We start from the raw sequence: 15,445 nt of genomic DNA on the forward strand, positions 1-15,445 counted from the left end.
AAAAAAGTGTGATTTCAGCTGTCTGCCACAGCTGCAGTCTGTTAACAAGACCTTGATGCAGGCTTAGTGAACTGTATTTTAGGATTAAATTCAAATGAGTACACTGGACTTTATAACAGGACGCTCTGAAAGACTGTGTGGGTTTACCAGCGTGATCTTCATTCACGTGAAACCACAATCAAACCACAGCGGAGGAGGAAGAGAAGTCCGAGCTGGATTATCAAAATTAAAGGTTAACAGGGCCTATAAAGCAGCATCAGCAAAAGGACAGAGGGGGAATGGAAAAAGAGGTTAGTTAGGGCAGATAACTGCGTCACCTAAGTCCACACAGTGAGTCACTGCCCGCAGATAAGTCACTGCTTTTATGAATGGCAGTTGGTGAGTGTGGGCTGGGGGTGGCAGGCAGATGGGGGGTGGCAGGCAGATGGGGGCTTCTGGCCTAAGCGGAAAATAACAGCAGATAGTGAAGCTACACCAGAGGATGTGTGAGCATAGCGGAGAGGACTAAAGAGGAGAAACAGACAAAACACACATGGCAAACCTGCTTCCTTTTCATGTTCCCTTCAAGCACCGATTCTGCTCAGTACTCCACTAAAGCACACTGTCACAAAAGCAACGTCCAGGCTGTTATTACCCAATAAAACCCCTGGCAGGGGGAGGAGTGCTTTCCACTGCACTCAGATCAGCGATGGAGGGATTTAAAGGTCTGAATGCTGAGCTGACGGATCTCCCCACTAAACCGCTTCCCTCAGTGATGGAGACGGAAAAACATCTCTGGTTAAAGTCAGTCAGGACGCCCGCAGGGCTGAAACGAAGGAGTCTATAAAATCCAAACGGTACAAGATCAGAAATATGTCAGTACCACTTTCTTTAAGTGCATTCAGAGATTAAACATCCCTTTTTAAGTAAGAGGAAGCAATTAGGACGCTGTTTCATTGCTTGAGTGTTTAGTTTTTTAATTATTTTTTTTCATCAAGGAGGTGTCAGATGTTTCTCATTATTATCTGTGCAGCATGACTAAACATAATGTCAGAGTCAGAGAGAGGCACCTTCAGCCTGCAGGGGAACAAAAAGTCTTGTGACAGATGGCACAGTCCCTGCAGAGCCCTGTTGACTGGAATAACCAGTTTGCCAAGTACTCCCCCCCCCCGAAAAAACCCCCCACACCAAGTAGTATTACATGTTAAATGCTGATTTATGTTTACTTTAAATAAAGTTAATGATAAATAAAACTTACCAGCAGCACTCAATCAGACCCGAGCACTCGCTGTTTAAAAGTACAGGCAGATCCCACTTTGCAAATGCACACGTTTTTTGGATGCTGGACCTCTGTCCCCAAACAAACATACACAAAGGATCTACCTTACATTTTCCTAAATCTCCTTTACATCCTCCTGAGACCCTGCGTCCTCACGGTGGGACACTACATTTTGACATTTCTGCTGATCATGCTTCATTCTGCTCAATAACATGTTTTAAACGTTATTAAGCAGTTGTAACCTTATTGTGTCATCCTGTAAAATAAATCCAATGTCCCCATGTGAGGACATACTTTTCTTTATGAAAAAAACCCATACATTTTTTAATATAAAAACACTGATCCAAATTAAAGAACACCTTAGATACTTTCACAGTTGATGGTGCTAATCTAGCACCTGGTTCTAATCTCTGTAATTACCTGACAAAGTGAAGTAAAGGTGGCAGCAATCAGCGGTTCAGGTAAAGGTTCAAGGGAAGAACCTTCTAGGAACTGTAAGAGAAGATGGATGTTACAAGAGGCTAATTATAGACAAATGTATATGATAATCTCAGAGGATTGGTCAAACACAATGGCATCAGTTGTTCGACAGTGGCCCGTTCACCACTGAGCAGGGTGTGGTTCCTTCTTGTTTTACAGTATGTCCTCTTCTGAGAGAATCCGGACTGAGCTGGCATTGCCGTCACCACAAGTCTAATCTAATAATCTGCTGAGGAGAACTGGCCCAAATATCACAAAGACCTAAAGTGTGGATCTGCAGCAGGAGTTGAGCCTCAAAATTATCAGAAGTGCTTTCACCACCATTCTGTTTTCTTAGTAGGGGGAAAAAAAAACAAAACAAAAAAAAAAACGCTTCTTTCAAGTTGCTCAACACTGGAATACTGAAATAACCCATCTCTGATTTAATCAAAATAAAAATAATTGATAAAAGGATAAAGTTATGGCTACACAAAGCAGATTTGAAATTGTAATTTTTAACTTTCTGCATGGGGGGGGGGCTAGGTTATGTAATGATCTCTACTGTAAAATGACAAACTCAGGATCATTTACTGTGCTTGTACTTAAAACTTCAGTTTAAATGTCAGTTTCAGGTCAACTTTTGAAACCCCGTCATATTTTCTAGTGTATTCCTGCTGTGAACTCTAACGTATTGTCATGAACTTTGCTTCATGCCTGCATTTGTTCAAGCTGCTATAATGTGTTTTGCTGAGTCATTTTACACTACCATAATCCCCCCATGACGTGATGCTTTATTGCTATCGTATAAAGAAAGGAAATTTAAAGTTTACAGACTAAAGTTTATAGAGCACAACAGCAGGTTCACAATAAAGGACTGCCTCAGTTCTTTAGTCAAAGTTATTAACTCAAGCTCGTATTTCTCCACATTTCTAGTCTTGCTTCCAAAATTTCTTTTAGTCACATTAGGTAAAGTAAACTTCTGCTAAACTATTAAGTACAAATAACTTGACTGTCATGCAAAAACATTGTCAGTTTTACATGCAAGCTTTCAAGCAACAAACAAATGAGGGACATATTGCATCGAATACTCTTTATTCATTATTTCTTCTTCAAACACATTTTCCTGATGTACATGTACATTTCCATTCCAAGGAAAAAAACTCAAGTGAGGTAAAAGTGCTGAAAAATGAAATAGTTTAATGGTTGTAACCATCAGAGTCACAATCACGAAGCTGACAAAAAAGCTCTTCTGCATCAACTATTTCCAAAAATATATATATAGTGCGACATAGTTCATATTTTCCCCACTTTTTTTTTCCCCCATTCAACTTGTGTTACCACAGGCATCCCTTCACACACGCGCAAACGAACACACGCTCCTCCACATGTTAACGTAAACACACATCTGTTTCTGCTGCAAACAAAATAAATCGTCATACAAAAACTGTAGGACAGCTTCTATCACATTCCTATGGCATAAGACTTGCACTTTATACAAGCATAACCACTAAATATCTCATCTGCATCTCCCCTCTAGCAAAGGATACAGCTACAGGTGTCATAAGGGGGGAAAAAGACATTTGCTGTATCAATTAACAGCAGCCCAAACATGTGAGCCAACTCAAGGTGGTGCGAGAGAGAAACACTGGCAAGTTTACAGCAGAAAAAAGTGGCCAGAAAATAAAGGCAAACTACAATATTCCCTTTCCGTTCACAGAGTTCAGACATACATCAGCCCAGTAAAGGAAAGGGTTAGACACAAGCCCCGCAAAAGCTCGGGCATAGTCATCAGAGAGCCACAATAACCGTAAACATGTGAAAGCAGGGTGGGGCAAAGGAGGATTGGGGAGGGAGAGAAAGAAAAAAAAAAAAAAAAAAAAAAAAAAAGGGCACTGGACTAGCATTCCAGACTGCTATCAACTTTCTAGGAAAATGCAAATTTGCTCGCACTCTCTTTGACCTCGCTCTTAACGGCTGTTAGTGAGCGACATCAACAAAAGGCCTAAGAAGAGGCTGGTTTTCACCACACAGCAGGCTTCAAACTCCAACTGTGAGCAGCAGCTGGTTCTGCACGTGGCTCCAAGCCTCATCATTACTTCAAAGACTATAATCCACTAGGAAAAGGGATTTTAGCCTCAGAGTCGATGTTCTGTCCCCGAGCTCTCAAAGAAGACCTCTCAGGGTTAGGAGAACACCACTAAAATACAGCTTTTGGCACAAACCTAGGAGAGCCTCTGAGTAACAATAACATTTTGGAGCGAATGGGTGTAAAGATAAAAAGCTGGGCTGCTGTCGGGGTGTAACGAGCTGAAGTCTGCAGCCTACCTCCACCTCTTCTAGGAAGAGCCTGTAGTAAGGGTGAGCAGAGGGAGAGTCAGGATTACAACAAAGGAAAGACGAAAAATGAAGAGAGGTAGGAGGGGGCATCTCAGAATCAAGGGCAGATTAAACCAATTTGCTCTCTCTTAAATTTAAAAAAAAAAAAAAAAAAAAAAAAAGGGGACAAAACGGTCTTCAAAAACATGCAGTCCCTGAGGACCAGCACGGCTCTCACAGCAACTGACCAAGGCCTCTTTAAAGTGTTCCACCAGTGTGGGAGGGGGTCTTTACTCTGACCTCCAGCTACCGTGCCACCGTACAGCTCGTCAGTGCAGTATTTCTTGCTTCGGATGGGGAACAGAACAGTCAAACTGAATTAGCCCAGCTGTTTCAGAGAATACAGTGCTGGGCAAATGCTGGGCAGATTAAGTTGAAAGGTGTAAATATACAGGGGGGAAAAAAAAAAAAAAAAGTGTAAAATGAAGAGGACTCAGATGGCTGCCATGGGAATGACTGCAGATTTTAAGGAAAAATAAAGTTTGGGACAAACTAATGTTAAAGAAAAATAATCTTAATAGGAAAAAACCCCTCAAATTTTAAAGTCAAACCAAAAGTAGTTTGCTCCTCAACCAAAAATATGTGCATTCACCTTATAAACTTGTATCTAATACAGACAGTTTTATATCAAAGCTTCACAGGCTGAAAGAAAACTTTTGCTAACCTTTCCCCCTTTATGACCACCATTAAAAAAAACCTTTTAAAAAGATCAACTCTCCACAGAGTGACAGGCACTTGAGTGCTTCAGTTGCTGGTTGTAAAGCAGACTTTTGGTCCAAGAGCATGTTCTTAAAAGAAATTAAAAAAAAAAAAAAAAAAAAAAAAAGGGAAATACAAAAACACGCTGCAGCTAAGCTGACACAGCACAACCTGCCCCTCAAATGTGACCTGCAGCCAGACCAAACTGATCTCCCTCAATTGTTCCATCAACCCTGACATTGTGAGCCAACCAGATAAGAGGTCTGCGGTTATCTCGCACCAACACAAGCCACAGTGAGATCAGCAGCAGCAATACAGGGAGACGAACTTCTGAGAAACTAAGGCCATTTGGGAGAACAAGTTCATGAGGAAACGCTCTCAAACTTGGCTGCTGTGATGTCAGGAAAACCAACAGGAGCAGTGGTGGCCAGAAATACTCCCAGCTTAGGTCATTAGTGTGTTCAGGTGTTCAAAAATTAACAGCTAATATTAGGCTTGGCTACAAATAGAAATTCATTGGTTTGGAGCGGCGACTTCATCTCTGCTGCAGTTTTGGGCGTAGCTTCCACATTGATGGAATTCCAGGTCTGAAAGGGGGAATGGTATCCCACTAGCAGGCATGTGGTCTGCCCTCCCCATGACCACAAAAGGGGTTCAAAACGCTCCGTGTCCCATCAGGCGACAGATGAGGAGGACAGGAAGTGATTCAGCTGCCACATATGTAAGGTGGCAGGGCTGCTGCAGATCACACAACCAAGCTCCAGCTCCCTGCTTCAATGGTAGCTAACCCCAGCACAAAAAAAGAGAAAGATGATAATTATAGACGAAGAGTAATTGGAGAGGCACCGAGCTGCGTCAGAGGTGGCTCCCATTTCAGGGCTGCTGTCGAGCATGCAGTAGCTGTGAGGGACAACCCTTCGGGCCCCTCCATGTGCTGCTCCTTTTAAGGGAAGAGACAACTAGCCTGTCACTCTGGGACTCCCAGCCAAGCACATTCTCTAAACCCCCTACCAGGCTCAGTCCTGTCCATTTGCCTCCCACAATAACCCAGGGGCCATGGCATGTGGAGGTCAATGGCAAGGCTTTCAGACTTAAAAAAAAAAAAAAAAAAACAACAGGGAAAGCAGTGAGGTCACGTATTTGAGGCCTACACTGTCTGAGAGTTCCACTCGAAGCCAGTCTCGACTGAAAGGTACAAGGCTGAGGAAACAAGGTAAAGGGGGGGAGGGAGGGGAGCCAATCCAATCCTATGTTGAAATTCACAGTGGAAAGATAAAAAAAAAAAAATATACATTTTTTTTTTCCTCGTTTGCATCATTTACAAATCACAGGCACCGCTGGCACAAATGTCTCAGAAATATTTACATGTCAAAATGAATTAAAACAAATCGACTCCTCGCTTCCCACTGATTTCTGACAGGATATTAGTGTACCACCTTTTCTCCCTCCACAGTAAACTTTAACACCGGTGATGAGCTTTTTTTTTTTTTTTCCCCTTTTTTGGCAGTCAGCTATTATTACTCTTTCCCCAATAATACAATAATACTATTTTTCAATATTTTATGCATTTTTTCCAACTTTTTTTTCCTAACCTTTTTCTTTTTTTTAAATCAAGATGAAAACCAAATGTAAGGCTACGGCATTAGCTCCTCTTTCCCTTCTCCAAATCACAGCCCATACTTAAATTACTGATGGGGTAAACTTGGAGGTTAAGGCACAAAATGCAACTCCATTAAGAATGGGATTGATAAACAGTGAAACAACCAAACATGAGGAGAGAAAAAAAAAAAAAAAAAAAAAAAAATTCGAAACACTTAAAAATATCACTTTCGATTCAATGACCTAGACACCTCTGTCGTAAAGGAATGAGAAAACAAAAGCAAAACGCTTGTCCACTTAAATATAATTGTGCCTTGAGAGGAACAAATTATTTATTGCCCAACATTTTTTTTTAATGTTTTTTTTTTTTTTTTTTTTTTTTTTAAATTCATTCCTTCTCTTCTCAAATGCAGCAGCAGTAGCGACGCCATCTTGCTCATCCCAAGTTGTTTGTCTCGTCAGTTACACGGCAGCCATGTTGGAATGTTCTGGTTGGCCACATAGTAGTTGCTGAAGTTGTGGTCTCGGACGTAAGGCGCTGGCTGGTAATAGCAGGTGACGCAGGACGCGTCGGGGATCGCGTTCTGCTCCGCCAGGACTTGGAGGGCCATCAGCGAGATGAGGTGGAGGGTCTGCCGCCGCTCGTGACCCATGAGGCACACCGTGCTCTCGTTAACCACTCGCCGGAGAATCGTGAGGTAGTCGTACTTGCTCTTCTCCTCGCCAACAAAGTGGCTCTGGAGGTAGGATTCCACCTTACGCTGCTGCTCTCCTATGTCAGGAAAGTCAATGAAGAAGCGTGAGCACATATATCGCTCCAGGCCCTTGAATTCCTCCTCGCTGGCGGGCTGGAAGTCCCTCACCAACAGGTTGCAGTACTTCAGCAGGCCACCGCCTCGGATCTCCTCAGGCCGCTTGGTGGCAATGAGCTTGTTTCGCAGGTGGCTCAGCGCAGTGTTGAAGTCTCCATACATGCTTTCCCCACTAACAGTGGGGTGAAAGGCCTCTGACATGGGCGCCTGCTCCACCTCATAGAAGGAGAGCATGGAGTCCAGCACAATCTGAAAAGAGTCGACACTGAACTCAAACTGCCGACGTATTGAGTCCACAAACTTCAGCTCCACATTACGGCCATTATTGTTGGAGAGGGAGATGAGGCTCCAGCGGTCCTGCTCTGTGTTCACCTTGACAAGCTTCTGCACGTAGGCCTCTTTGAGGGTCATTGGTGTAATTTTCTCTTTGTTCACACCCTCAGGCAGGAAGTCCAGCAGGGTACCAAGCACAACATCCTTGATGAGCTTGAACTCAGCCTCGTGTGGCAAGTCCACCCTGAAGATAACGTCCAGGTCCTTGTAGCTCCAGCCAATATCTTGCACCAGCACATGGCTGGCTGTGGAGCCATTAAGCCGTACGTCCTTCACCTTAATGCCGCTGAGCTCAAGGCGGGAGCGCACCCGAGCCACAATATCATTCAGCTGCACCTCCAAAGTAGGAAAGTGCCCCCGTCCATGAATGGGCACGACCTCAGTCAGAACTTCATTGAGCCGGCTCACCTGCTCCCAAGTCAAGTCGCTGAAGGGACAACTGTTTGATACCTCCTTGTTATCCATCTTCTCAAAAAGTTTAGATTGACTAAGGAGGCAGGACAGAAAAAACAAAAATGTTAGTGACAGCCCTCAAGTGTGACACATACCAAATAAAGTCTACCATGTGACAATATTAGCCAATATTCTTTAAAAGAAACAAAATTACTGTTTCTTAATTTTACCAAATTTGGTCTAGCTGTAGTAATGTGTGTCTAAAAAGGGGGGGGGGGGACGCAGTTAAATGTAATTAAGAACCATTTTCTTGCCGTGAAACAGGAGCAGCAACAGGAGCGTTCAGCACGAGCACAGGAGAGCGCGAGCATGAGACAACCTGCACGCGACACACAGTAAAAGGACAGAGCCCGTGAGGTTTCTAGAACAGCTCACTGCGCAAGCCTGCCTTTTATTCCAGAACCGCTGAGAGACAAACACCGAGCTAGCTTCAAGTCCAGTAAAGCCGGGGGTCTCCCGAATAAACAACCGGTACTACTACTAGTTATTCACCACTACGTGGAGCGACAAAAGTCGCCGCGACACACGTTGGGCAAAATTTTAAACAACAGTTATTTATTCCAGCTGACTTGTCAATTTAGCCGTGCGGAGGTCAAAACCAACTTTTACTCTATGTACAGCAAATAAGGCTCAGTGCTAACAGCATTTAAAACGCGTACCAAACTCTGCTCTGAAACTGACGATAAGAATGCTTTATCACTACACTAGCAAGATAGTATTACGGTTAACTTAGTGTCGAGCCATATGGTCATAAAACCCTTTGTAAATTCAGCGGTTATGCAAAGTTGGAATATCCTCAAGCAACACACTTTTAGGTATCTACGTCTCACGTTAAAATAGCGCAACCGGCGACACGTTTTTGAACCGTGGCTACAGCACGGCAAACTTTAAATTTAGCAATTCATACTTATCAAACGCACTATTTTCCCCAACTACGAAAATAAAACACAGATTTGCGTAAGAAACTGAAGAGGGTGTTAAAAGATACATACACTTCCAAAAGGCTGTTCTGTAAGCATTCAAAGCCCGAAATGTGAGATGTAAAGTTGGCTGTCACGCACACGCCTCCACATAATCCACTGCCCGAGAGAGAGACACAGTCGCCGTTTAAAAGACAGCGTTTGAACCACCAAAGCCACTGAAGACACGCCTGTTATATAGCCGAAGTACTACCTTTCCGAAACACATGCACCGCCGTGGCACGACACAGTTCCTCGGACTATGTAGTTTGCCATTTACACTTAGAAAGTACAATGTGAGCAATACAGCGAGGATAGTTAAAATAAAATACTAACTTTAAATATTTACCAAAAAACTTAGTTTTCATCGTCTGCAGATCACATAATCTTAGAATGGCCGCGTCAGATTGTACCAATGCGCCTAGCTAAGTATCTGATTGGCCAATGAGGTTTATGCGTTGCCAAGTAACCAGGAGCGTCTAGTTTAAGAGTAGCATTTAACTGTTGGTAGGCAAAGATTTCATAATTTCATTTCATTTCACTTTGCTGATATTTGCTGATATTTCGACTGTCATAATAAATTCCACTCATAATTTGTGTTACTTCAGAAAAAAAGATTCATATATATGGATACATATTTATTTAAAACAGGGAAGCTAAAACTACCATCTATGTATCAGAGATAGCTGCTGTTAATTATTACCATTTATGTGTATGTGTGTTTTCACAGTAAATCTGACCCAAAATATTTGTCCTGCGTATAATATTGCATTGCTAGTACTTAACCGTTTGTTTAAAAAAAAAAAAGTAATTATCACCACTGACATTTGATAAAAGTACTAAGAATGCAGCTATTCTCAAAGCCATTGAATGAGCTAGAATATGGATATGTAGTCGCTGAAGTACAGGGTAAATGTACTTATACTTTATTTTTACACCTTTGTACTTCCACTCCACTCTATTTTATGTGCAATTATTGCACTTTGTAGTCCATAATCTTTAAACCTCCAGTGACTTATTATTTTTTATTGTTAATATTATAAAACTACCTATCAGTTTGTAACTAATTAAAATCTCCTTCAGCTGTAAGTATCGTTTGAGCTTAAAACACTTGTTCTATTACTTAAATAAAAGGCCTAAATACTAATTTCACCAATTTCACTAAATAGTCATTTAAACAAAACTATCTTTAAGGACTTCTTAGTGTCACTTTTCATGTAACACCACCTCTATGATGACATAGGGCTCCACTGAAACCAGAAAATTGTGCCTAGTGTTTTTCACAATCTATTTATTCCTCATTAGATATTCCAAGTTCCTGTGGACACCCCCAGCCTTATTCTTCTTCTCCACTTAAATCAATAAATTCATAAATTAATAATCCTGGAAATACCCCTGTATCTGAGTAATAGAATACAACTCAGAGGTCAAACAAAAGCAGTCTCAAAGTCCTTAAATCTCTGTAAAAATGCTTAAACGAAAACTCTTAATCTTGTTCTGAATTAGAGGGTATTTGATTTTTTTTTCTTAATAATCTTTCACCAGGAAACCAGACTCTTAATATTAGGAATCTCTTCTGCAAGACTGTCCTGAGCTGAATCAGTTAGCATTAGCTTGCCATGGTTCATGATAGTGGAGTAAACTGGAGCTCCTATAAACCCGCACAAGCACAGGGAGGGTCACAGAAGGGTCCTGCCTTGGATTTAGATTGGTGATCCTCATGAACTAAAAGCTGCCTCTGACTAACAACATATTCAGAAAGATTTAAAAAACAAAAAAACAAAATAAAACAAAAAAAGCATACTGATCAATGATTTTTCCATCAGTCTAGTTCAAATCCTCTTCTGCAATTACTAGTGACCAATCAATTCACAAATTTCATGGGCTTAGTCTGATCATCTTACACCAGAACAAATATATGTCTAAATCTGTCAAACAGTAACCAGTGGTCAGTTGCAGTGGCTGAGTACAGTTAATCTTCTGTATGTCTTGAAGAAAAGTGTGTTGTTTAATAGATAAGTGGCCAAAATACTTGGCCTTCTACTAACTGTTAACAGCAATACAGGAAGTTATACAGGAAGCAATGCTGGCCGATACTTTCCCCAGCTGCTGAACCTACCTCATAGATTTCTATGGAAGAAACCTCACTAGAATTTCACCCGAACACAAACTTAAAAATCCTCTTTAGATCACACCTACATTGATAATCACCACATCTGCATGCTAAGTATCCCCAAGAAAGGTTTTCTCTCTCTCTCAAAGATGAATTATTGTTAATGATTCTTTAGAAAGAACCTGCAGAATCCCCCTGATGCTGTGACAGGATTGAAAAGACCAGTGTATTCTGAATGAGAACACATAATAATGAACAGACTTAAAGAACAAAATGAAACAATTACATAATTTCCTTAGGGACTATTAAAGTGTTCTGATTCTGATTGAGTCTGAATTTATTAAGGATTTGCAGCAAAATCAATAACAAAAAAAAGTGAAAAAATTGCAAACCGAACAAAGTGAAAAGTACAGTATACAAAACTAATGACATCCCCATTCAACATCATTATAAATAAAACTTCTAAACTGATGTGGGATTTCAAAAATGAATCCCCTCCCACACAGTTACATACACTTCCAAAAAGCTGTTCTGTAAGCATTCAAAGTTCGAAATATGAGATACGAAGTTGGCTGTCACGCACACGCCTCCACATAACCCACTGCCTGGGAGACACACACAGCCACCATTTAAAAGACAGCAATCAAACCACTAACCCCCTGAAGACAAGCCTGTTTTATATAGACAAAGTACTATCCACTGAAACACACTGGCACGACACAGTTCTTCGGACTATGTAGTGTCTGGTAGATATTTTCGCCAGCTGCTGAACCTACCTCATAGATTTCTGTGGAAGAAACCTCACAAGAATTTCATGCTAAGTATTCACAAGAAAGCTTTTCGCTCACTCTCAAAGATGAATTATTGTTAATGATTCTTTAGAAATAAACTGCAGAATCCCCCTGACGCTGTGAGAGGACTGAAAAGACAACTGTATCCTGAATGAGAACACATAAAAATGAACAGACTTAAAGACAAAAAATAAAGCAATTTATTAAGGAATCGCAGCAAAATCCATGACAAAAAAGGGAGAAAATTGCAAACTGAACAAAGTGAAAAGTGCAGTATACAAAACTAATTACATCCCCATTCAACATCATTATATAAAAAAAGTTCTAAACTGATGTGAGATTTATTTTCCTCGTGTCAAAAATGAATCCCCTTCCACATTGCTCACCCTTACACACAAACACATCAGTGAATGAGTCAGGGAATAGGTGACTTAAGATTCGGTTTCACGAGTAAGAACCATTTCCTTTCCTCTGTGTCGTCCACGATGATAAGACCGGGAGGTGAGATGAAACCACCGATCAGCAGTGTGAAGCTTAAGCTGTGTCAGCTGCGTGGTTGTGGATTGTGGGTAGCGTGGAGCCCCTAAGGGAGCCAGGCTGTACACCAGCGTCAGTGAGTCAGCATCAGGAACACTGATAGGAAACTAGCCGATCAGCAAGGGGATTCCCTCCTCCTGCCTGCCTTAGCTTCTCATTTAAGACTTTTTTCTTAATTCTAACTTGTGATGACAGAAACTTTGATGTCATTTTCAGATTTCACTTTAATACAGTTTTTTTTAAATGATGTTTCATTTAAGCGAACAAAGGGAAGACTGTAAGCTGATAAGGATGGGGGGGTTACTTTCCCATTTTATGTGATGATCACAAAGATCACATAGATGAAAAAGGAACTTGTTTTGGGGCAATTGGGCAGTAAAACTGACAGGCTGCAGCTATAATGTTGGTTATCAGTGTTTGTAAAAAAGAAAATGTTTAAAAAACAACCCTATGAATTTTCAAGAACACAAGATAATGTCTCAGAATCACTTGGGTTTGAATTTAACTTTATAAGATAAGATAAGATAAGATAAGATAAGATAGGATAAGACAGGATAAGATAAGATAAGATGTGATAATATAAGTTAAGATAAGATAAGATAAGATAAGACGACCCTTATTGTTATGTAAGCACAAGCATACAAAACATTTGGAAGCACTGTTGAACCTGGTGTATAGAGACAAACAAACAGTCACACTACTTGAAAAAAAGAGTAATAAGAATATGTTTAATACAATAATAAATGAAAGAATAAATAACTCAATACTGTGTTGGTAACACTTTATAATACCGCTTGCAACTAAGGGTGTATTTCTCCTGTAATTAAACCTTTCACGCATAGTGGTCACTTCTGTGGACAGCTATTCAAAGCCTGTTTTCTTGTATTTGTGTCAGTGTTGATGGTATACTTGCACATAAACCACTACAATGGACACTGATGTGTCACTCCATACCAAATTCATAAGTCAAAATGTATGTTGTCCACCTAAGTGGACTTGTAAATAACTCTTTGAATAATGCATGTTTAAAGAAAATGAAGTGAATAATTAAGAAAAAATTCCTGATTGAGGTTGTCATAATTCATGCATGAAAGGGTTAAATTGAATTTCACTCTATTTTATTTAAAGTTACAATGTATTTACCTACACATACTTACAGGTAGTTACAGTACAATAGGGAGGTAACAATTTGGGTTTTTACATGAAAAAAAAACCTGTATGTAATTTTAAGTAGTGTGAAAGTGAGTAATTCTAAATATTTAACGACTTTGGGTATTTAACTGGAAGATACAATTTATTACATAAGCAATTTCAAGTACTGTAAAAGTAATATTAAGTAGGGCACAAGAAGTTGTATGTTACAGGAAAGAAGAAATAATTACATTGTAAGTAGTTTTAAGTAGTGGGAAAGTAATCGCAAATAGTGCCTGATTTCTGTGTATTGTGCTGGAAAGGAGACAAAAATTAGACTCTATGCAATGTTAAATACGACATAGGTAATTTTAATTAATGTGTAATTTCCTGATAATTTTCCAGAAAAACAAACAATATTTCCATATCTTGTGTAAATATGCTGTACTTTTTGGGGCACAGGTCCAATTTTGGAGTGGATTATTTTCTTGCCTAACAAATCACGATTTATTACTAAGCATTTAAACTTACTGACAGTATAACTATTTCTTTTTTCCTGTAAAACCTGATGTATTCCCCTTACTCTAGGGTACCTACCTCTAAGTATGTGTAAATAAATATAATTAAGTTATAAATTCAAATAAAATACACTGAAATTCCATTTAATTTCAGGGGGAAGTACACCGGGGGAAGTCATATAAAGTGCTACCATTTGTGTGGTTTTTTTTACTCCATTCTGCTCATCAACAAATTATTAGACTCAAATTAATCGGATCCTGGAAATTTTTTCAGTTAATCAGTAAGATAACATTTGATCATATGCCTTATTGGTAACTGAAGCACCTTTACACTGTTTTGGTATGGTTTAGAAATAGTTATAAGACTATATTTTCAGTTTCTTTCTCATCTTTGAAAATAGTAAAAACAAATAAAACAATAAAGGACTCCTTATCAAATGATTTGCATATATAGTATATGTCAGTTATCTATGTGTCAGTCAAAGATCTGCTACACTGTGTGTCTGCCTACAGTTTTGGTCCTGACGTCATGCAGAATTGTCTGTCCCTGATGAAACCACAAGGCCTCAGGCGGCTGGTGAGTAGTCTGGGTGTGTTCAGAACTTTGACCTTTAAAGCTTAGCTGACATGAGTGAGCCGATAGCTTGAACGCATACAGAGCTGCTCATCGCGCAGCTACTGCCAGTGTTTGTTTCAGGTGATCACTCATGGTATTGTAACAAAACGTTTGTTCATCTATTGAGGGAAGAATGTTAATGGATGTAAGTGAACTTGTGCACTTCAATAAAAACGGACTTTCTGGCGTTCTCTCAGAGGACTGTACTAAAAAGAAAACACACACCAAGTGACTATAAAGGGCCCCTATCATTTTTCCTTTCCTTTGGTCTATTATACAAGTTGTTTATCCATGTGAAGGCTCTACAGAGTTACAAAAGGCACAGAAACGCACCCGACAGAGTTGTTCTTTCACACACAAACGCTGCTAGAATGTCTGTAATGTACTATTTGCATGTCTTTGTAGACCTGTTTGCCTACTTGTCTGGTCAGTACACTGATATAATACCTGGCTTGCAGCTACTTAATGTGTTTTCTCAGCTATGAGGAAAGAAAACCAAATGTTGTGTGACTGGGTGCAACCAACCACACTCTTCCTTAAGCTGAAGACTCTGAACATCAGATAATCTTTATTTTAACTGCAGTTTTTTATAACTATAAATAGATGGTATGAATATATTAATTACTAGCACAGTGCTTAGCTAATGTTACCATGTGATTGATTCTCTCTTACATTCACACAAGTGTGAAGAACCCTTCAGAGTCCTTACTGCACCATACTTGTTGTGCCATCTTTTGTGTACAGTCTATGCTTCTTAGATTGTAGAAACTAGCTTTTATAGATAAGCATTT

General features: G+C 40.0%; 1 protein-coding gene across 4 annotated transcripts; it reads right to left on the reverse strand.

The window, feature by feature from the left end:
• Positions 1 to 2,792: 2,792 nt before the first annotated feature.
• Positions 2,793 to 9,419, reverse strand: tent5c (terminal nucleotidyltransferase 5C). 4 transcript variants are annotated; one of them, XM_025903490.1, is made up of 3 exons: positions 9,163 to 9,284; positions 8,982 to 9,068; positions 2,793 to 8,023 (listed from the first exon to the last, which is right to left on the reverse strand). In XM_025903490.1, exons 1-3 carry the CDS (start codon positions 9,222 to 9,224, stop codon positions 6,850 to 6,852), a joined length of 1,323 nt encoding a protein of 440 aa, XP_025759275.1. In that variant the 5' UTR covers positions 9,225 to 9,284; the 3' UTR covers positions 2,793 to 6,849. The 4 variants fall into 4 exon arrangements, with proteins under 4 accessions (XP_025759275.1, XP_005475405.1, XP_005475406.2 ...); XM_005475348.4 differs by lacking the exons at positions 8,982 to 9,068; positions 9,163 to 9,284 and adding an exon at positions 9,298 to 9,419; XM_005475349.4 differs by lacking the exons at positions 8,982 to 9,068; positions 9,163 to 9,284 and adding an exon at positions 9,285 to 9,381.
• Positions 9,420 to 15,445: the final 6,026 nt, after the last annotated feature.

This window comes from Oreochromis niloticus, linkage group LG16 (assembly GCF_001858045.2).
Source record: "Oreochromis niloticus isolate F11D_XX linkage group LG16, O_niloticus_UMD_NMBU, whole genome shotgun sequence".
Lineage (NCBI taxonomy): Eukaryota > Metazoa > Chordata > Actinopteri > Cichliformes > Cichlidae > Oreochromis > Oreochromis niloticus.